The sequence below is a fragment of the Salvelinus alpinus genome, chromosome 1 (assembly GCF_045679555.1).
Source record: "Salvelinus alpinus chromosome 1, SLU_Salpinus.1, whole genome shotgun sequence".
Classification (NCBI taxonomy): Eukaryota; Metazoa; Chordata; class Actinopteri; order Salmoniformes; family Salmonidae; genus Salvelinus; species Salvelinus alpinus.
Genome location: NC_092086.1, coordinates 93,312,149 through 93,335,437, shown reverse-complemented (window position 1 = coordinate 93,335,437; position 23,289 = coordinate 93,312,149). Strand labels below are relative to the sequence as shown.

At 40.9% G+C, this 23,289-nt stretch overlaps 1 protein-coding gene across 6 annotated transcripts in view; it reads left to right on the top strand.

The window, feature by feature from the left end:
• ophn1 (oligophrenin 1) overlaps positions 1-22,990 on the top strand; it is a 62,869-nt gene extending 39,879 nt beyond the window's left edge. For 2 of the 6 annotated variants that reach the window (XM_071334356.1, XM_071334309.1), the window contains 15 exons: positions 137-266; positions 1,251-1,351; positions 1,577-1,668; positions 3,970-4,048; positions 4,279-4,312; positions 4,465-4,527; positions 5,558-5,632; positions 8,297-8,381; positions 9,329-9,387; positions 11,984-12,089; positions 12,506-12,665; positions 12,864-13,014; positions 14,382-14,705; positions 14,915-15,065; positions 19,258-19,977. In XM_071334356.1, the coding sequence (XP_071190457.1) occupies positions 137-266; positions 1,251-1,351; positions 1,577-1,668; positions 3,970-4,048; positions 4,279-4,312; positions 4,465-4,527; positions 5,558-5,632; positions 8,297-8,381; positions 9,329-9,387; positions 11,984-12,089; positions 12,506-12,665; positions 12,864-13,014; positions 14,382-14,705; positions 14,915-15,065; positions 19,258-19,414 (1,767 nt within the window). In that variant the 3' untranslated portion in view covers positions 19,415-19,977. The other 4 variants (XM_071334328.1, XM_071334347.1, XM_071334335.1 and 1 more) reach the window with 4 other exon arrangements.
• The last annotated feature ends 299 nt before the right edge of the window (positions 22,991-23,289 follow it).

Sequence of the window (23,289 nt, the reverse complement as noted above, 5' to 3'; positions counted from 1 at the left end):
CCGATGGTAATGAGACTCAATGATGATGCCTATTGATGGTGGTAATGGTAGTGACGGGTCTGGTTAGGACTTCAGGAAGCTGTAATGGGGCTTTCTTATAACCATCCAACATGGACTGTTTTGCTGTGATCTGCAGACGCGGAACCACTTTGAGAGCACTCGTGAGGAGATGGAGGAGCTGATGAAGAGAATGAAGCATCCAACCCAGATCGGCAAAATGCACGGCCAGCCAACCATTGAGGGCTACCTGTACTCTCAGGAGAAGTGTAAGTATTCATGTTACAGTTTGTTCGTAAACCTGCTGTCTTCCCACGAAGTGAGTGCCCTTTGATATTTTAAGTAGAAATTGTGCACCAATATTGAATTTTAAAAGCATGTTATATTAAATTAAGTGCTCTTTAATATACCACATGGAAAATTCAAGCAATCAGATTTTTTATATTAATAAAGGCTTGCTAAAGTGCCAAAATTCAGCATTTTGACATGTCCCTCATCCAACCCTATGTCACTTCTAGAAAGATTTTAACTCACTTAATCCCTAAATTTCTCCAACTTTCACAATCATTGTAAAGACCTAATTATTTTGTTCCTTTGACAAAGCAATTTCTGAATATTATTTATGTTAGGTCGTTAGTGAGACATTTGTCTGTCCCTCATGTTTAAAGTCAACCCTGGTACTTGAACTGAACTCTCGTTTTAATAAGGTGAAACTATTCCATAAAAAAAAAAAAAAAAGGAACATTGAACATCTAATCAAATCATAGCGTAAGAGTAGGTGAGCTGGTTCTACACTTTTTGGCCATTTTATGGTGGAAAACTGAGCAGGTTGAGCATAAACACGCCAACCCTGTTACCGATAGACAGGCTAGAATTGATTTATCAAGTTCATGTTTAAAAAAAAATATGTTTCATTCATTTGCCACTCCATGTTGCACACACTAAGCTTCCATTCCCCCTTTCACAAGGGGATTTATTTATCATCAACCCTGTTACGGTCAACCTATTACTTTATTTGGCTCTGTATAGGCACTTACTGTATAGTATTATTATATTGTGAGATTGGAAAGTAGTTTTTTTTTAGGTTTAACATGCACTCTTTATGACAATGTTAAAATGAGGTGAAATCAAAAGTGCATTTCAACCAAGTTACACTTCTCAAAAGGCACCTAATTGGTGGAACGAACCTGCTATATTCCTCAACATGTTGTATTGAATGAGCCCTGACATATCCTATCACCCTGTTCTCCCAGGGGCCTTGGGTGTGTCATGGGTGAAGTACTACTGCAAGTATCACAAAGACAGCAAGCTGTTTGTCATGGTCCCTGCTGAACCAAAACCCGCAACCAAACAGGTAGGTCATAAAATTGGTCATAGAATCTTCATTAGACACTTGAACAACTATTTGTTCATCTCTGATATAAGTAAATAGAATTCTTCAAATGCACATGCATATTTGCTCATATAATGAATTTTTTTAATGAATTTTTTAAACTTTCTCCAAAGCTGTAATGTAGAGATTATCTCTCTAGGCCTCTCCACGCTCCTTTTACCCACACACTGTGATTCTTTCTTCCAGGGCCCCACAGAGCTGAAGCTTAAATCCTGCTTCCGCCGAAAGACAGAGTCCATAGACAAGCGCTTCTGCTTTGATATCGAAACTTACGAGAGGTTAGTACAAACAAGCCACTTTGAGACTTCGAGATGAGGTAGACTTCGTATAAGATCATACATGCTTGTGGTATAAACAAGTTTGAGGTGAACAGGTGGTCTACAAGGACGCTGAGTGTGAGTATGTACAGAGTGGATGATAGCCCAAACAATCAGTTGGCAGCAGGTACCTACTTCCTGCTGGAAGTAGATGGCAAACTCTGTGATTTCAGGGGAAGGGAACACCATGAACTCATATTTATACAAGCAAGGCATTATTTACAATATTTACAGCAGAGGGACGCAAGCCGTACACTGACATTTCATTTTATTGTATTTATTATGGATCCCCATTAGCTGCTGCCAAGGCAGCAAAATTTGGCAGTTATACAATTTAAAAAACATTAATTACAGAATCCACAACACATTGTCAAAATCAAATCAAATGTATTTATATAGCCCTTCTTACATCAGCTGATATATCAAAGTGTTGTACAGAAACCCAGCCTAAAACCCCAAAAAGCAAGCAATGCAGGTCCCGTGTGGCTCAGTTGGTAGAGCATGGCGCTTGCAACGCCAGGGTTGTGGGTTCATTCCCCACGGGGGGACCAGGATGAATATGTATGAACTTTCCAATTTGTAAGTCGCTCTGGATAAGAGCGTCTGCTAAATGACTTAAATGTAAATGTAAATGTAGAAGCACGGTGGCTAGGAAAAACTCCCTAGAAAGGCCAAAACCTAGGAAGAAACCTAGAGAGGAACCAGGCTATGAGGGGTGGCCAGTCCTCCTCTGGCTGTGCCGGGTGGAGATTATAACAGAACATGGCCAAGATGTTCAAATGTTCATAAATGACCAGCATGGTCAAATAATAATAATCACAGTAGTTGTCAAGGGTGCAACAAGTCAGCACCTCAGAGGTAAATGTCAGTTGGCTTTTCATAGCCGATCATTAAGAGTATCTCTACCGCTGTCTCTAGAGAGTTGACCAGGTAGAGAGAGAGGTAGAGAGAGAGGTAGAGAGAGAGGTAGAGAGAGAGGTAGAGAGAGAGGTAGAGAGAGAGGTAGAGAGAGAGGTAGAGAGAGAGAGGTAGAGAGAGAGAGGTAGAGAGAGAGAGGTAGAGAGAGAGAGGTAGAGAGAGAGAGGTAGAGAGAGAGAGGTAGAGAGAGAGAGGTAGAGAGAGAGAGGTAGAGGTAGAGAGAGAGAGGTAGAGAGAGAGAGGTAGAGAGAGAGAGGTAGAGAGAGAGAGGTAGAGAGAGAGAGGTAGAGAGAGAGAGGTAGAGAGAGAGGTAGAGAGAGAGGTAGAGGTAGGTAGAGGTAGGTAGAGGTAGGTAGAGGTAGGTAGAGGTAGAGGTAGAGAGGTAGGTGTAGGTAGAGAGGTGTAGATGTAGAGAGGTAGGGAGAGGTAGGGAGAGGTAGGTAGAGGTAGGTAGAGGTAGGGAGAGGTAGGGAGAGGTAGGGAGAGGTAGGGAGAGGTAGGTAGAGAGGTAGGTAGAGAGGTAGGTAGAGAGGTAGGTAGAGAGGTAGGTAGAGAGGTAGGTAGAGAGGTAGGTAGAGAGGTAGGTAGAGAGGTAGGTAGAGATAGAGAGGTAGGTAGAGGTAGAGAGGTAGGTAGAGATAGAGAGGTAGGTAGAGAGGTAGGTGGAGAGGTAGGTGGAGAGGTAGGTAGAGAGGTAGGTAGAGAGGTAGGTAGAGAGGTAGAGAGGTAGAGAGGTAGAGAGGTAGAGAGGTAGAGAGGTAGAGAGGTAGAGAGGTAGGTAGAGGTAGAGAGGTAGAGAGGTAGGGAGAGGTAGGTAGAGAGGTAGGGAGAGGTAGGTAGAGAGGTAGGTAGAGAGGTAGGTAGAGGTAGAGAGGTAGGGAGAGGTAGGTAGAGAGGTAGGTAGAGGTAGAGAGGTAGAGAGGTAGGGAGAGGTAGGTAGAGAGGTAGGTAGAGAGGGAGAGAGGTAGGTAGAGGTAGAGGTAGGTAGGTAGAGGTGGAGAGGTAGGTAGAGGTGGAGAGGTAGGTAGAGGTGGAGAGGTAGGTAGAGGTGGAGAGGTAGGTAGAGGTGGAGAGGTAGGTAGAGGTGGAGAGGTGGAGAGGTAGGTAGAGGTGGAGCGGTAGGTGGAGAGGTAGGTAGAGGTGGAGGTGGAGAGGCTTTTTCACGTTTTATGTGTGCTTGTTTTTTTAATGGTCGATTTAATAAACTCAAATTAAAAATGGAGCTCAGACACCAGCCAATTTAAAAAAAAATATATATATACAGTATATATATATATATATATATTAGTCAAACATGCAATATTGTCTATGCACTAACTGTGACACTTGTTCCTATCATCATAGAAACATACCTGTCACTCTCCAGGCTGTTTCGGAGGCCAACAGAAAGTTATGGATGGAGGCCATGGATGGAAAAGAGCCTGTGAGTTTCTTTACTGGAGGGTCCATACAGCCCCCTTGGTTCAAATGTTATTCTGTACTGTAAAGGCATTGTGTTTTATAGTCCTAATCTTGCTGTTTTTCTTTGGTAATGATAATGAAAGTCGGATCTCTTTATAATAATATCATATATTCAGGGTTGTTTTTATGATGGCCACAGAAAGCTCCACAGATATCAGTTTTTTGGTGTTTTACATTGTCCTTTCATTCCAGATTTATCATTCCCCAATTCACAAGCAAGCTGAAAGTATGTACCATTACCAATGTTCATTATTTGTTGTTTTTTACTGCAGTATAATATAGTGAATTAAACCGTATTAATCTCACTGAACATCCATAAAGACACATTTGTTTGTCATTCCACTGCTTGTGAAATCTGTTAAATGTTGTCTTCCACAGTGGAATTGAATGAAGTTGGATTCAAGTTTGTAAGAAAATGCATTAACTTCGTTGAAACTAAAGGTAAAGTAACCAGAAAGTTTTAGTCCATACCATGCGTTTTGTCTTTGTATGCCGCCTATCAGATTTCATGGCAGTTTCGTCATAGTCTAGTCAGTTTTCCATATTGCCCGTTAGAGGGCAGAGATGAGTTGTGTTTGAAAGGAGGGACTCTAAAGCCTCACTGCTATCCTAAATGAACTTTCTCACCAGAGGCCAGCAGTAAATAAAAACACAAGATGCATTATGATGTCCAGGCAGAGAAGCTTAACTTTGCCATTTAGCTCACCACAATAAATGTCCTTATAGTAGAGCACTTAAGTCCATACTACATTTGCTGTTTTACTTTGTTTACAGCAATATAACTAATAATAATGTACCAGTACTATACATAGCTTTTTAAGAATCATACCACTATGTAGGCAACAAATGTATTACTCCAGAGAGAGTATATTACCATGTGGCATCAGAAAACTGTTAAATGTGTGGGCACATTCAACTGCTCCTATCTCTCAAGCAGCTCAAATTCTTTAGATTCCATGAGACTTCTCACTTCAGCCCTCCCTAATTCACTCGTCGAATTTATTTACAAGTTTGGTGAGGCACCAGCACTATGATTCTGTATGGTTTAGGTGGTCGAGCATGGCGCTTGCAAAGCCAGGATTGCGGGTTCGATTCCCGGGGCCAATCATGCATTAAATGTATTAACGCATGACTGTAAGTCTCTTTAGATAAAAGCGTCTGCTAAATGGCATACATTAAATTATCCTCTTATCTTTCACAACTAGTAAGATATACAGGCCTCGTATGATAACATAAACTCCAGCCATCCACTGGAGCAGTGAAGCAAATCATTCATTTGGAAGAGGCTGGGAAGTAGGCTAGCGTTGTGAAGGCGTTGTCTGCTACGTCCTTATTTTCACTCCAGTTGATACAGGCCTGCACTGAGGAACAGCCTGTACATTTCCACTGCTCTGAATTTCTCTGGAGGAAACTCCCCCTTTTCTTTCCTTTTACCTAAACCCCACCCACTCTCTCCTTCTCTCTTTTACAGGACTCACACAAGAAGGAGTATACAGAACTGTTGGCAGTAACATCCAAGTGCAGAAGCTTTTAAATGCTTTCTTTGGTGAGGAAATTACCCAGTCAACATGTTCTCTCTCTCTAGATAGATAGATAGATAGATAGATAGATAGATAGATGGGATTGAAGAATGCATGAAACAGAGGGGCTGTTTGAAGCAGAATACAGAGATTAAACTGTTACATTTCCCTGTTTTACTGGCACACACAGCTTGCCTGAGAACTCAAACTGAATTATTTTGCTTCTTTTTTTTTTTTTTACATACTTCATTCTGAGACGGTTGTTGTGCAAAACAAAGACCTCAGTGATTGGATCATTTCTAACTAATCAGAGTATCAAGGCCAATGACACATTTTTAAAAAGATATGCTTTACCCATGTGTGTTCTGACTCTGGCCCAACTCAGCAGTTTTTCTAGGACCAATCAGAACAGTTAGAATGTCTTTCCATTCTAGAAGTCATCGGGGAGCTACACAGATCCAGACTCATTGCGGAGAACAAAGTAACGTCCGTGGGTGTGGTGTAGCGTTTGGGCGAAGCAAGTATTTTGGGTAGCCAGGCAAACAGCAGATTTTGAAGCAATATTAAAAAGCACCAAATGCATATTTATGAAGTAGTTTATAAGTAATTCCCTTGCCCCTAAGGCAAATATAACATAAATAAATATAACATTTATTTTTTCCAATATTAAACTAGATGTCACTGGCTACTGCAAAGGCTTAATTTATCATAATATTGTATCCATATCATAATCTTGTATCCAACCCTCCATAATAGTTTTATTGTTGTGGAAACAGTGCAAAAGACACTGGCATTTTATATATACTTGTATTTTAAGATAAATAAAATAATCTGAGACAAACTCGGAAAGTAAATGAATACTTTAATTCACCAATACAGTCAGATATTTCAACTAGCTGCACCTACTGTAGATAACTTGCCAGTGACCTTAAGAAAAAGAAAAAAAGAACACTCTAATCAGAACGTGTTTGCAAGGGCCCCTGTAAAATTTTTTTTTTTTTACCATTTCTGCTATAAAAAAAAGGTGATATTTTATAACTTTTTTCCCAGTTTATTTAAAATATATATATCTTTTTTAGTCTGGGGATGAGCATGCGCATCTTCATTATGTAACCATTGTTCCTCTTTAGTGCATTTAACAATATGTCGCGAGTAAAAACCTTGGGTAACGAGTTGAAGGGTTAAAACCACCCTCCGATTTAGGGATGTAAAACGTTCCTAATTATTCTGAGTTTTATTTGCCCATGTAAAGTCTGTTACGACCGAGTTTACTTTTTTTTTTAAAGAATGTCTTTGGTGGGGTAATTGGTATTACTGAGAATAAATATACAAACTTTGGGAGCCATGCCATTCTAAAGAGGTTTATTCTACTTGTTAAATTTATGGGGAGATTATTCAATTGAATTAGATCTGGGATAACTTTATCTTAATATATTTGTTTTATTGTCACTTAAATATCCTAAGTATTTAAATTTTTTGTGGTTCACTTAAAGGATTGCTGTAGATCACAAGTTAAATTGTATTTTTCCTATTGCCATAATTTCATTTTTTTTCACGTTAATTTTATATGCTGAGATTGAATCAACTCGTCACCAAAGGTTTTTACTTGCGACATATTGTTAAATGCACTAAAGAGGAACAATGGTTACATATGGAAGATGCGCATGCTAATCCCCAGACTATTTTCACGTATTGTCAGTGCAAACATGAGGGGGGAGAGAGGACATCCCAACCTCGTACCCGGGGGCGATTTTTAACATGTAATTCTTGGTGGGTGGGGGGGGGCTCTTGGAGCAGAGAGAAGAAATGTGGGATGCATGCCAGCAAAGCCACAACACTAAACAATACAGGATATTTTTATTACATTTATTATTTCAGGTGTAAAGTTGAAAGCTTCCAAAGTTTTGAATAGAAAAGGCCACTCGACGGTGAAAAGCCTTTTCGGTATCAACAGCCATTATTGATACATCTTGTTTTTTAGAGTACTGTATTATACTGAAACATGTTTTTATTTGTAAGTGTATACTTCTAATAAACAATGTTGGCTTAATATGTATCAAGTCTGGTAATACTTCTGCCATTCTGTTGCTTATGAGTATTGTTATTATTTTATTGTCACATTTTATTACATTTATGGGTCTGTAATCTGACGGGACTCCATATTTTCCTTGTTTTAATAGAACTGAAATAACGGTTTGATACATGAAACTCAGAAGCACTGAATTGAGTGACGTGTGTTGTCATTTGAGTAAATAGGGGCACTACTTTGTCCCAGAATATCAAATAAAATTATATGGGAAAGATGCCCATTGTGCTTTTCTCCACGCGAATGTTTTAAGTGTCTAATATTTCTTCTTGAATGATTAACATTTTTTATCTTTTTCTAGCTGCTGATGGTTGTTTCAAAGTTATTGAGTCTAAGAAGGCTGTAGGATCAGTCCAACTGTTTAATTCAGATTTTTGTAGAAGTGTTTAAAATTGATATGAATAGTGTTTCTAATTAAAGCGTTTATCCTTATTTTTTTCAAATTATAACTGGTTTGCTGTTTATTCGTTTTGGGGGGGCTGCGAGGGGTTTTATCAGGTTTATTTGCTATTAAATAGTATGCTTTATTTGAGTTTAACCTGTATTTGTTGTCAATCTTCAGAATTGTGTTTTGTTTTTAATCGGCTTTCTCCTCTTCCTGTAGATCAGAAATGCCCAGGGGATGTGGATTTCCACAGCAGCGACTGGGACATTAAAACCATCACAAGTGCCATGAAGTTTTATCTCCGGTGTGTTACCGTCCTATTAAATCTTGTCAAACTCATTTCACGGAGGCCTGAGTGTCTGTGGGCTCTTCCTTTATTCTTGATTGATGAATTAAGGTCACTAATTAGTGGAAAACTCCCCTCAGCTGGTTGGCTAGGTCTTAATTGAAAGGAAAAAAACAAAAACCCGCAGACACTAGGCCCTCCATGGAATGAGTTTGACACCCCTCTCTTAAATCATCTAGCAGGTGACAGAGCCAGTTGCTCTGTCACCTGAGCCAGTTGCTCTGGAACAACATGTTCTATAGAATGATGTTAGACCAAGCTTTGTTTGATGCCCATTAGCACTCAGCTTCTAAATTACAGACATTTAAAGAGGGCGAAACAGCGCTCTGCCATTTCCAGACTGTATATTCTTTGTTTTATGAGAAAATATAATGCCATGTTTTGAAATAAGTTATGTGCTGTGATTAGATATACTACATATTAAAGTTGTAATCATCTATGCTGGCAAAGGATGAGAGGTTTCTCTCTGCTCCATGAGCCTAGTATAATTGTTTGCTGCTTAAAGTGCTCAGTGACAAGGCCTCTTGTCTTCAAGGCCTCTTGTCTTCAAGGCCAGGTTTTTATCCTCCCCCAATACCCCTCATAGTGATTTACTCACAGGTCTCTCCACACTTTGAGGAGGCCAGGCAGCTGCTTGAAGGCTTACATTAGGCCTTTGGTCACTCATGCCATAACACTGCATTGTTAAGTCTAATTTCAGACTAGGAAGGAACATTTTGAGAAGGAGACCTTTGCCAGTGGACTCTTAAATTAATTCAGAATGAGTACTGTAGCACTTGTTGATGCTGAAAGTGCATGAACAACAATTCAGTAGCAGTTATTAGAAAGACTGTTTTAGGGTATGATGTGAGTGTTGGAGTATTTGTACTCTACTTGTTTACCTGATCTCGCGTGTTCATCCACAGGAGTTTAACAGAGCCTCTGATGACCTACGGTCTCAACAGGGACCTCATCTTAGCAGCAAGTAAGATGGCTTGGAGAAACAATTACTCAGACCCACTTCAAGATCAACATTTTATTTTCACATGGCTTACACACTTTAAAAAGAAAAGCTGCACCAGTCCACTAAACTGATGGATTTCTGTTATCAGAACATGTAGGTCAGATTTATAGATCTTTAGGATAGTCTCATGGCACATTTACATTTCCTTCTCATGCGAGGGCATGTTTTTGTCGAACACTTTTTGGGTATCGTACAAGTCATTAGAAGTAACGTGTAGCTCAGTTAGTAGACCAGTGCTCTTACAACACCAGGGTTGTGGGTTCGATTACCACGGGGGACCAGTACGAATAAAATATAAAAATGTATGCGCTCACTACTGTCACTCTAGATATGACTAAAATGTAGCTGGAGCTGAGCAACAGGTGGTTTACTTCCACATCTTGTTTTATGTCTTCCAAGTGCTCTTTCTACAGTTAATTGTGCATTTGTTCTCCATCAGAGTGAGTTCACTCAAGTTCAACAGGCTGGGTTACAGCTATAAAAGGGAAGGGGGAAAAAACATTTTCTCTGTTCAGTACTGTAAATTTAAAGTCAAATCCCTATTTTTTTTTTTTTATACAATTTTTTAAATAAAAATACACCATCTGTGTGTTCCCTGTGAAAAAAGCAATAACAAAGAAAAAGAGTATAATAGCATCAGGCATTTTATTTTATTAGATCCAGTCAATTAAAGTTCCTACCTCTGGATATCTTATTCAGTTCTCCTGCGGGGGATCCTCGTCCCTTGCCTCCTAACGTAATTTTGTTTTGGTCCGTTTCTCCAGACTGGATCCACAGTATCAAAGTGTGTGAGAAACTCCATATTTTGTTTGAACATGCCATAATTAAATGGTAAAACCATTGTAAAAGCATGTTATACACCAGCTCTAAACCTCTTAACTGAGATAGGGCTCCTGGGGTATGGGAGATTATCTTTTAACTTTTTGAGGTTCACATTACACCGCAATGTAGCAGCAGGTGTGCAATTGGATACCTGAATTGTTTTGACTGGGATGAGGATTAGGCTTTGCTGATGAACTTTCTCATGCACAATGTCTATGCATATAAACCAAAAAAGTGTTAACCAAATCAAAATATATTTTATATTGATGGAAGCTTTGTACACACTTGGCATTCTCTCAACCAGCTTCACCTGGAATGCTTTTCCAACAGTCTTGAAGGACTTCCCACATATGCAGAGCACTTGTTGGCTGCTTTTCCTTCACTCTGTGGTCCGACTCATTCCAAACCATCTCAATTTGGTTTAGGTCGGGTGATTGTGGATGCCAGGTCATCTGATGCAGCACTCCATCACTCTCCATCTTGGTAAAATAGCCCATACTGTACACAGCCTGAAGGTGTGTTGGGTCATTGTCCTGTTGAAAAACAAATGATAGTCCCACTAAGCCCAAACTAGATGGGATGGTGTATCGCTGTAGAATGCTGTGGTAGCCATGCTGGTTAAGTGTGCCTTGAATTCTAAATAAATCACAGACAGTGTCACCAGCAAAGCACCCCCACACCATAACACCACCTCCTCCATGCTTCACGGTGGGAACCACACATGCAGAGATCATCGGTTCACCCACACCGCGTCTAAAAAAGACACGGCGGTTGAAACAAAAATCTCCCATTTGGACTCCAGACCAAGAACATTGCTCGTGTTTCTTGGCCCAGGCTAGTCTCTTCTTCTTATTGGTGTCCTTTTAGTAGTGGATTCTTTGCAACAATTTGACCATGAATACCTAATTCACACAGCCTCCTCTGAACAGTTGATGTTGAGATGTCTGTTACTTGAACTCTGAAGCATTTATTTGGGTTGCAATTTCTGAGGCTGGTAACTCCAATCAACTTATCCTCTGCAGCAGAGGTAACTCTGGGTCTTCCTTTCCTGTGGCGGTCCTCGTGAGAGCTAGTTTCATCATAGCGCTTGATGGTTTTTGCGACTGCTCTTGAAGAAACTTTCAAAGTTCTTGACATTTTCCGTATGGACTGACCTGTCTTAAATGAATGATGGACTGTCATTTTTCTTTGCCTATTTGAGCTGTTATTGCCATAATATGGACTTGGTCTTTTACAAAATAGGGGTATCTTCTGTATACTACCCTGACTTCCTTGTCATAATACAACTGATTGGCTCAAACGCATTGAGAAGGAAAGAAATTCCACAAATTAACTTTTAACCAGGCACACCTTTTAATTGAAATGCATTCCAGGTGACTACTTCATGAAGCTGGTTGATAGAATGCCAAGTGTGTGCAAAGCTGTCATCAAGGCAAAGGGTGGCTATTTGAAGAATCTCAAATATAAAATAGATTTTGATTTGTTTAACACTTTTTGGTTACTACATGATTCCATAGGTGTTATTTCATAGTTTTCCTGTCTTCGCTATTATTCTACAATGTAGAAAATAGTAAAAATAAAGAAAAACCCTTGAATGAGTAGGTGTGTCCTAACTTTTGATTGGTACTGTGTGTGTGTGTGTGTGTGTTGCTCTTAACATAATAGGTCTCAATCTAACTTAGGGATAATATGTCAGTTATTGCTCATGTACATTTTTTAAAATCTTGTTTCTTAGAATCAGATAGTCTAGATGATCGACTGGGTGCAATCCACTCCCTGACATACAAACTCCCAGAGAAGAATCGAGAAATGCTAAGCCTACTGATCGAACACCTGGTGAAGTAAGAGCTAACCTGATATGACACGTTACTGTTGTGCTTCAGTCTCTGTGTGCCTCCTAACTGATGAAGTTATACAAGTTATGCTTATGTAGGCCTTTTCTTGTTTTGTAATTGCATTTGTGGTGTTGTGTTGCATGTGCGTCAGTGAAGGGATTAAGTGGCATCTGTTCAGATGGGTAAAGTATCTGACTGAGACTCATGCATCTATGCATAGTGTCAATGTAAATTTAAACAGGAAAATACCTGTCCAATCTTCCAAAAATAATTTTGTTTAATGCATTAATAGTAGCTGTGCAATTGTAAATTGACATTACCTGGCATTAACTTCCCTCTTCCCTATTTGAGAGGTGTTTGTTCCTGTTGGACATGTCTTTAGAGAATCATGTTTACGAACCCGTCTGGATTCCTGTTGGCAGTGTCTGCAGCAACAGTGGAGACAATCTGATGACTCCCTCCAACATGGGCGTGATCTTTGGCCCCACCCTGATGAGGGCAGAGGAAGAGACTGTGGCAGCCATGTTGGATATAAAGTTCCAGAACATTGTTGTTGAGATTCTAATCGAGGATTACACCAAGGTGAATTTGAAAAATTTCATTACCTTTCCTCCTTTGCAAAGAGTTCAAGAGTCGTGTGATTGTTATTTAATGCACTGTGGCATCATAAACATTCAAGTATTCCATGGTACACTACATTCTAGATGTTATTAAATGCATATTCTCAAGTTGAATGTCTATATAATGTGAGTCATTTTGGACGTGCTGGGGTGATTACAGATCTTCTGCACTGCGCCAGAGGAGAGTTCCACAGCCCCACCCATGCCGCCTCCAAGGATTACCCCAAGGAAACGGCAACCAATCACCATCTCCAAGCGCACGCCCCGCGTCTACCCGGCAGTTAATTATGGCCAGCTCCAGAACACTGAGAGTAATTATCAGCCTTTGGTTTAATCATCATCCTCATTATCACCATCACCATTATTATCATTACCATCCCTTGTCCTGTGAATGCAAATAATTCTATTAGGATTATTACAGTGTACACTTGGTATGTGTAAGGTGATTTATACAGTAGGTGGCTGATGTTTATTCTGTGCACTGTATTACTACAAGTGTGAATCTTAAGTACTCGTTGTGAATTGCTAAAATAGAATAGTGCTTTTACTTTTCTTTCTAAATGTTTGATCTTTACATTAATCGCATGCCCTTCTTTGATGGGACATTTTATCAAGCTGTTTTGTTGATTTGGAAACAATAAGCATTCCATTTTTTGCATAGTGGCCAATCCAGATGTTGGCTTACTACGACCTCCTCCTCAGCCAAGTTGAACCATTAACTGTTTTTGTTAACTGCGCTTAAAGAAAGGCAGTTGGAGGTCTTGCTTAGGCCGTGCTCACTGAATGGAAGTTAACGCACCCTAAATCATGTAATTTATATCTCTTGTAACTTTGGGTTAAATGTCTGTGTGAGTCATGCCTTTCATTTACTGTGGTATGGAAAGATGTGGAACACTTGCAGCGTGTCCTCCCCTCATTGTGTGGTATTTTATTTATCACTCTTCTGAGTTCCTGCTTGGAGTTACCAAATAACCAGCTCCGATTTGCTTGACATCAAACTACCACCTGTCTAAATCCCTCGCAGCATTTGAATAGTGTATGTACAACTGGAAACCTGGCCAACATCATGACTCCAGATGAGAGTGCAACCCAGTCGTCTGTTTACTATTTCATCTCCTAGATTAATAGATCATTGTTATACACAATTCACTTTCCTTAAAACCATATTTTTCTCCAGCTCAGACTATTAATCCACAAATGTATTTAACTGTAAAGGTTTTGTGCTTTCTGCCATTGTTAAATGCATCCGCCCAAATGCCAACATTAGACTTGCTTTTATAATACTCTAGGAACCTCAGGAAAAGTAGCAGATGTTTCTGCAAAAGCTAATGGGATCCAAATAAACAAATAAAATCATATAAAGAATGTTTCATTTATTTTCATAATGGTTCATTTATTTTTGATTGGTTTTAATTATTCATTTTCTAATAGGTATGCTATTAAAATATGCTATGATCACTCACACTACATGTATAGACATAACATTCTGTAAGTAGAAGTATACTACTCATGATAGGTAGGAGCTCAGGAGAAGTAATGATATCAAGTTCAAAATCAGTTAAAACAACAACCTCTGCACTAAACCCAACCACAAGAAGGTAAACCAGGGATATGCCTGGGCTGAATGTGTACTCTATTTGTATGTTGATTTGAAAATGTTCCTGTGTTTGTCTCACAGATGAGCAAAATGGTAGCAGACCAGAGGGGGTGGATGCTGGCGGGGACACCCCAACGAGCCCCACACCTCTCCAGAGGACCAAACCCATAACTGCCCCTCCACGGCTCCCTCGGGAACCTCCTCAGAGGCAGGCCCTCCTGCCGAGGCCATCCATCCGCCAGGACAGACACTCAGACTTTGACGTTGCCAAACTGGTTGCTAAGCTACCGGATGGAGGTCAGAGGCCAGATGTAACAGCCAATGGAGAGACGGGAGTCACTGTGAACCGAGCGCAGTCCTTCCAAGGCAGAAGACCACCTCGAAGTGTTGCGGTCATTCGAGAAGGTAGCGGAACAACCTGTAGCCTATACAAACATGCTATGAATTCTAGACTGCATTTTATACTCCGCTTAACAACAGTGCAGCAGTACAGTACCTAGCTGCTCTGTGGTACTGATATCATGTTCAATGAGAAAGAAGGTTGAAAGTGGATTTCATTGTGTTAGCTCTTGGTTCTGTTATGGAAGCTAAGGTTTTCGTTCCTTGCATTGCAGCAGAAAGTGACGGTGTGATCAAAACGAGGTCTCCGGCTGAGAAGCCTGCCATCTGCAGACCTCCAACCAGACCCCCTGACCCCCCTAGCCGATACCCTGCACCCCACAAGAGCCCCACTGCAACCCCCAGCGAGGACACCCCGGCGTCATAGTGAGTAGACCTTAGAACTCAGCCAGACCCAGACATTCCATCCAGACTGATTAAAATCTTAATCAAGAGAACAATCACAAAATGATGTGTTTAGCCTTGAGTTTCCTTTGGGTCTTTCTCCAGTCCTTGTAAGTCTCTTGTTAAATGTACTGTTTTGAACCCTTCACAACATACTAATTCCATTGGGTGCATTTAGGTCAAAGATTTGACTCTTTCACTAGTGTGTTCAGATGTTCCCCACTGTGATTTCAGTGTCAATTTAAATCAAATCAAATTTTATTTGTCACATACACATGGTTAGCAGATGTTTAATGCGAGTGTAGCGAAATGCTTGTGCTTCTAGTTCCGACAATGCAGTAATAACCAACAAGTAATCTAACCTAACAATTCCACAACTACTTCCTTATACACACAAGTGTAAAGGGATAAAGAATATGTACATAAAGATATATGAATGAGTGATGGTACAGAACGGCATAGGCAAGATGCAGTAGATGGTATAGAGTACAGTATATACATATGAGATGAGTAATGTAGGGTATATAAACATAAAGTGGCATAGTTTAAAGTGGCTAGTGATACATGTATTACATAAAGATGGCAAGATGCAGTAGATGATATATAGTACAGTATATACATATGAGATGAGTAATGTAGGGTATGTAAACATTATATTTAAGTGGCATTGTTTAAAGTGGCTAGTGACACATTTTTACATAATTTCCATCAATTCCCATTATTAAAGTGGCTGGAGTTGAGTCAGTATGTTGGCAGCGGCCACTAAATGTTAGTGGTGGCTGTTTAACAGTCTGATGGCCTTGAGATAGAAGCTGTTTTTCAGTCTCTCGGTCCCTGCTTTGATGCACCTGTACTGACCTCGCCTTCTGGATGATAGCGGGGTGAACAGGCAGTGGCTCGGGTGGTTGTTGTCCTTGATGATCTTTATGGCCTTCCTGTGACATCGGGTGGTGTAGGTGTCCTGGAGGGCAGGTAGTTTGCCCCCGGTGATGCGTTGTGCAGACCTCACTACCCTCTGGAGAGGCTTACGGTTGTGGGCGGAGCAGTTGCCGTACCAGGCGGTGATACAGCCCGACAGGATGCTCTCGATTGTGCATCTGTAGAAGTTTGTGAGTGCTTTTGGTGACAAGCCAAATTTCTTCAGCCTCCTGAGAATGAAGAGGCGCTGCTGCGCCTTCTTCACAACGCTGTCTGTGTGGGTGGACCAATTCAGTTTGTCCGTGATGTGTACACCGAGGAACTTAAAACTTTCCACCTTCTCCACTACTGTCCCGTCGATGTGGATAGGGGGGTGCTCCCTCTGCTGTTTCCTGAAGTCCACAATCATCTCCTTTGTTTTGTTGACGTTGAGTGTGAGGTTATTTTCCTGACACCACACTCCGATGGCCCTCACCTCCTCCCTGTAGGCCGTTTCGTCGTTGTTGGTAATCAAGCCTACCACTGTAGTGTCATCCGCAAACTTGATGATTGAGTTGGAGGCGTGCATGGCCACGTAGTCGTGGGTGAACAGGGAGTACAGGAGAGGGCTCAGAACGCACCCTTGTCGGGCCCCAGTTTTGAGGATCAGCGGAGTGGAGATGTTGTTACCTACCCTCACCACCTGGGGGAGGCCCGTCAGGAAGTCCAGGACCCAGTTGCACAGGGCGGGGTCGAGACCCAGGGTCTCGAGCTTGATGACGAGTTTGGAGGGTACTATGGTGTTAAATGCTGCGCTGTAGTCGATGAACAACATTCTCACATAGGTATTCCTCTTGTCCAGATGGGTTAGGGCAGTGTGCAGTGTGGTTGCGATTGCGTCGTCTGTGGACCTATTGGGTCGGTAAGCAAATTGGAGTGGGTCTAGGGTGTCAGGTAGGGTGGAGGTGATATGGTCCTTGACTAGTCTCTCAAAGCACTTCATGATGACGGAAGTGAGTGCTACGGGGCGGTAGTCGTTTAGCTCAGTTACCTTAGCTTTCTTGGGAACAGGAACAATGGTGGCCCTCTTGAAGCATGTGGGAACAGCAGACTGGGATAAGGATTGATTGAATATGTCCTTAAACACACCAGCCAGCTGGTCTGCGCATGCTTTGAGGACGCGGCTGGGAATGCCGTCTGGGCCTGCAGCCTTGCGAGGGTTAACACGTTTAAATGTTTTACTCACATCGGCTGCAGTGAAGGAGAGCCCGCAGGTTTTGGTAGCGGGCCGTGTCAGTGGCACTGTATTGTCCTCAAAGCGAGCAAAGAAATCATTTAGTCTGTCTGGGAGCAAGACATCCTGGTCCGCGACGGGGCTGGTTTTCTTTTTGTAATCCGTGATTGACTGTAGACCCTGCCACATACCTCTTGTGTCTGAGCTGTTGAATTGCGACTCTACTTTGTCTCTATACTGGCACTTAGCTTGTTTGATTGCCTTGCGGAGGGAATAGCTACACTGTTTGTATTCGGTCATGTTTCCAGTCACCTTGCCCTGGTTAAAAGCAGTGGTTCGCGCTTTCAGTTTCACGCGAATGCTGCCATCAATCCACGGTTTCTGGTTTGGGAATGTTTTAATCGTTGCTGTGGGTACGACATTGTCAATGCACTTTCTAATGAACTCGCTCACCGAATCAGCGTATTCGTCAATGTTGTTGTTGGACGCAATGCGGAACATATCCCAATCCACGTGATCGAAGCAGTCTTGAAGCGTGGATACAGATTGGTCGGACCAGCGTTGAACAGACCTGAGCGCGGGAGCTTGCTGTTTTAGTTTCTGTTTGTAGGCTGGAAGCAACAAAATGGAGTCGTGGTCAGCTTTTCCGAAAGGAGGGAGGGGGAGGGCCTTATATGCGTCGCGGAAGTTAGTATAACAATGATCCAAGGTTTTACCAGCCCTGGTAGCACAATCGATATGCTGATAGAATTTAGGGAGTTTTGTTTTCAGATTAGCCTTGTTAAAATCCCCAGCTACGATGAATGCAGCCTCAGGGTGTATGGTTTCCAGTTTACAAAGAGTCAGATAAAGTTCGTTCAGGGCCATCGATGTGTCTGCTTGGGGGGGAATATATACAGCTGTGATTTATAATCGAAGAGAATTCCCTTGGTAGATAATGCGGTCGACATTTGATTGTGAGGAATTCTAAATCAGGTGAACAGAATGACTTGAGTTCCTGTATGTTGTTATGATCACACCACGTCTCGTTAATCATAAGGCATACACCCCCGCCCCTCTTCTTACCAGAAAGATGTTTGTTTCTGTCGGCGCGATGCGTGAAGAAACCAGCTGGCTGCACCGACTCCGTTAGCGTCTCTCGAGTGAGCCATGTTTCCGTGAAGCAAAGAACGTTACAGTCTCTGATGCCTCTCTGGAATGTTACCCTTGCTCGGATTTCATCAACCTTGTTGTCAAGAGACTGGACATTGGCGAGTAGTATGCTAGGGAGTGGAGCGCGATGTGCCCGTCTCCGAAGCCTGACCAGAAGACCGCTTCGTTTGCCCTTTTTACGGCGTCGTTGTTTAGGGTCGCCGGCTGGGATCAGATCCATTGTACTGGGTGGAAGGCAAAACACAGGATCCGCTTCGGGAGAGTCATATTCCTGGTTGTAATGATGGTGAGTTGACGTTGCTCTTATATTCAGTAGTTCCTCCCGACTGTATGTAATGAAACCTAAGATTACCTGGGGTACCAACGTAAGAAATAACACATAAAAAACCAAAATACTGCATAGTTTCCTAGGAACGCGAAGCGAGGCGGCCATCTCTGTCGGCGCCGGAAGTAATTTATCACATTGGGGCAACAAAATAACCTACAATTTGCTACTTCCCAATGACCAGTCTTGTACTCTGTACATGCCTGCTCCTGTTGTTTTACAAGGGGTATGCAGTGCGATGCCATAATACACTGAGTATACAAAACATTAAGAACACCTGCTATTCCACGACATAGACTAACCGGGTGAATCCAGGTGAAAACTATGATCCCTTATTGATGTCACTTGTTAAATCTACTTCAATCAGTGTAGATGAAGGGGAGGAGACTGGTTAAATAAGGATTGCTAAGCCTTGAGACAATTGGGACATGGATTGTGTATGTGTGCCATTCAGAGGGTGAATGGGCAAGACAAAATATATAAGCGTCTGTGAACGGGGTATGGTAGTAGGTGCACCGGTTTGTGTCAAGAACTGCAATGCTGCTGTTTTTTTTAACGCTCAACAGTTTCCCGTTTGTATCAAGAATGGTCCACTACCCAAAGGACATCCAGCCAACTTGGCACAACTGTGGGAAGCATTGGAGTCAACATGGGCCAGCATCCCTGTGGAACGCTTTCGACACCTTGCAGAGTCCATGCCCCAACGAATTGAGGCTGTTCTGAGGGCAAAATGGGGGGTGCTCAATATTAGTACGGTGTTCCCAATGTTTAGTATACTCAGTGTATATTTAGGGTGATTTGTTTTCTGCCCACTAAACACCAATAAAATGAAAAAGTGTTAGTCATAATACTTGTGCTCTGGTGTCTCAAAAGCTCTCTTTTACAATAATAAGCACTTAATTAAAAAAAAAAAAAACGCTTTTCAATATGAGTAACAAAGTGCTTCACATCATAACATAATAAAATAAAAATACAAAGGAAGGAGAAGGATAGCTAATTAGCTAAATATAGCTAATTATAATGAGATAATGGAAATAATGTATGTGCATCTCAAGTAAACAGTGTGCACAACAGATGAGATCACAAGCTGCACTGTTCCAAACTCCTTTTGTCTTACATGGCCTCCTGTCTATTTTAAATACAACTGTTTTGTAACATCCTAAGTAACATGCCATTTTCACATTGCCAGGGCTATTTAGTGGGCAGAAAACACAAAAGAGTGTTTGGTGTGCTGTAAAGCCCAACATGTCTCAGGGATCATCTGGTATGAATCTGTCTTTCTCTTTCTCCAGCGTTGCTTCCAAAGCCAAGTTTTTTGAGAATGCTTCAAGGCAATTTGGAAGGTAGGTTCAAAACGAAACTCTATATCCACACGCCCTTTTGCCGCAGGAAATGCTTATATAGAAGAAATCAGCGAGATATGCATGTTAGAAGACGAGATGGCAGTGGATACAGTCAGGGTAGGCAAGGCCTCAACATGCTGCAAAGCCAAGTTGTTTAAACATAATGCTTCCCTGTGATGGCTGAGAAATGAATTGATCAGTTCACTTTAATGATGAACTATTGAAAGTATCCTGCTCTTAAAAATGTAAGTAGTCCCTGTCACTGATCTCAGGTTGTTTTGACGATTTATAATTGAAGAGGAGCTGAGATGTTGTTTTGAAGTAGCTCAAGTGAATATTGAAACCAATCTTGATCATCAGACTATGTCCATGCTTGTATGACTGACGTGATAAGCTTGTGATAACTGTCACAGACATACATTTCTTCCCACTAAAATGCTTTAAACAAGGGATTGAGCTGATGTTACATTCAGGGATGTTGTGGCTTCCTGGTGTCAGGTGTAACCTGGTAACTAAATGAAGAAGAGGGGCACAGACTGCACAGCTGTTGTTTTGTCCCAAATTAAGCATAGAGGCCAACATCAAATGTCAAATTATTTGTAGCCTCATTGACTGTTTGGTTCAAATCCAGTGAATTATTGTATGCTGTTATGTACTGTAATGATAAACTTCAGTCAATTATAAGAGCATTTCATAATAAAATAATTGTGTATACACAAGCCAGACAGGTAAAGCACATTCAGAATAATGAAGTAGAAGCTTTCAAGCTAACAGGTTAATGTAGACAATAGTTGTGATTGCAAACTGTAACTGTTGGAGAAATTCAAATGTATTTTTAAAATGGTATTTGCATCTGAAATTGTTGCATATTTCATGTGTAATGTGTTGTTCTGCTTCCCTCATGTAGCTCATCGGTCTCACCTCCAGCATCTACTTTGCTCAATGTGAAAGAAGAGGTATGATGTCCTATAATTTCTTTCTCTCCCCCACCCCCTCCATTTTGGGAACAGGCAGACAGAGGGAGGGTAATGGTTTGAGTGAGATGCTGCAGAGGTGATTTAGAGGTAGTTGAGATAATAGCTCAGCTTCATACGTGTACCTGAAACTGTATTTCAGATGCATGTTATGGTTTGAAATAGGCCTTGCTCAGCTTTTATGAACTTATTTGGCCCATAAATCTTTAAATAGATTTTACAAAAACTATTTACTTTGCACTTTGTAATCAAAACCAATCTTTATTTTCCCTTAGAATTTAAGTTGATTAGTCTGTTACCATGGCCTCTACTCCTGTGGAACTGCAGTGCGTATCTGGACACACACTGTCCTGTTGTGGAATGGAGGCGTGCTCTCAGAATGACAGCACTTTTGTCCTGTCAGTGGATATCCTCCTGCTTGTTGTTATAAGGGACCCAATTAACATGTTGTTTAACTTGTGATAAAGGAGCTCCGGTCTAGATAGGATGCCTTTATATGTCTCTGTCTGATCCGTATCTTTTAGCTTTTGGCATCTGGATCGATATTATATTGGATCAACTCTATATAATGTGTTAACTAAATTAATCCTGGTCCAAGTGGCAAGTTCCAGTATCCAGATATTTGACACACAATATTATGACACGTTTCACATTAAATTTCAAACTGCTCAAAAAAAAGCTACTGTAGCTACCTGATACCATTTGGAATTGACATATTCTATAATGTAGTACCCTATTGTACCAGGTTGAAATTAAAGCACCCCAAGTGGCTCAGCTGTAGCACAATATTGTTAACTAGCATCTTAAATCAAAACTGATAACAAAAGGTGCAGGTTCTAAGAAAGTCTGAGTTGAGTTATATGCATTACTATCTACTCCTTCTGTTCATGATGCACTTTGATGAATGAAAACAGACCACGGACATTCTGATGTGCTGAATACCATAATACATTTGGTTAAGCTTGAGGTTAGTCCTACTATACCAACCATGATAACAATGATAAGTAAAAAATGATTATCCACACTGTCACACTACAGAATGCTGTGTCTTTGTTAGATCTAGTTAGATGTATTTCACCATTCCCATGTTCTTAAGAACCCTTAAAGCTGGAATACGTAGCGGTGAAACTGCCACGTCCAACGAAGATGTCACTTCAAACATGTTTTATTTATTTTCTAGGACATCATTGCACATGCGATAGAACAGCAGAAACAAAACATGTAACAAATGCGCCTGGGGCGACCAGTGGCGCTGTTTCACATAATACGGAGCTCAGCTTTAAGAACTCTTAACTAAATTATTTTAGATTGTGGAATCCAAATAACCACTGGTTTATTTAAATGATCAGCAGTTCAAATGTTTGCAATAGTTTTTTTGTTGTTTTTTTGAAACCGTTTGTTGGCATCTCTCTATTTCCATGTGGGTACTGTCATTCATACAACACTCCAACATGAATGTTTCTTTTGGTCCTACTTCGTCGGTATCGTCACTAAGTCCATCATTTACATGGTAATTACATTGGCAGCTACTGTACATTGTACCTAGTGTGGGTACACATTGCTACATAGTACTAGCAACTGTTATACCTGTTTGTGGCTTGCACCATTGCAGATAACCTCACAATGGAGAATACTGTGTAATTTTAAGAAAGCATTATATTTTGAAGGGAGGTTTATGCAAAGCTAATATGTATAGCATTAAAAAAAAATGTCTTCAATGATTTCTGTCTCAGAATATTTTGTGAATGATTGACAACGCAGGTAAGAGCTCGTCATTAGAATTCCCAGAGGTTTTTGGCTCATCTTAAAATTGTCTTCACTCCCAATTGATTTCTGTGAACATTTGGACAAAGAAACATTCCTTGTCTTATGTGTCTCTTACCTGCTTGATCCTGTCTGTCAACAAAATATTTAACAGCAACAGCTGTATTGATGTTTTTTATGTTAATTGTATGATTGTATAAAACAAATATGCTCTTCAATGTCCTGTCTTAAACTAATTGTCAGCTTTTTTCCCCCCCTTGTATGCATTCTGTAAGTGTTGTACAGCTTTATCAAGAAACATGCCCCATGTATCAGCATGAAAAGTAAAATAAATCAACTTTCCACTCTTTCTCAAAAACATTGACAAGCGTGATCAGAATGGTTAATAAGTTGAGCATAAGGGGACTAGCGTGGTCATATCCACATCACAAAAAAACAACTATAACTCAAATGCAGGGCAAGAGAATACTGTATAAAGTTACTCCAAAATGTCCTTTTAGTGTAATTTTCTAAGAGG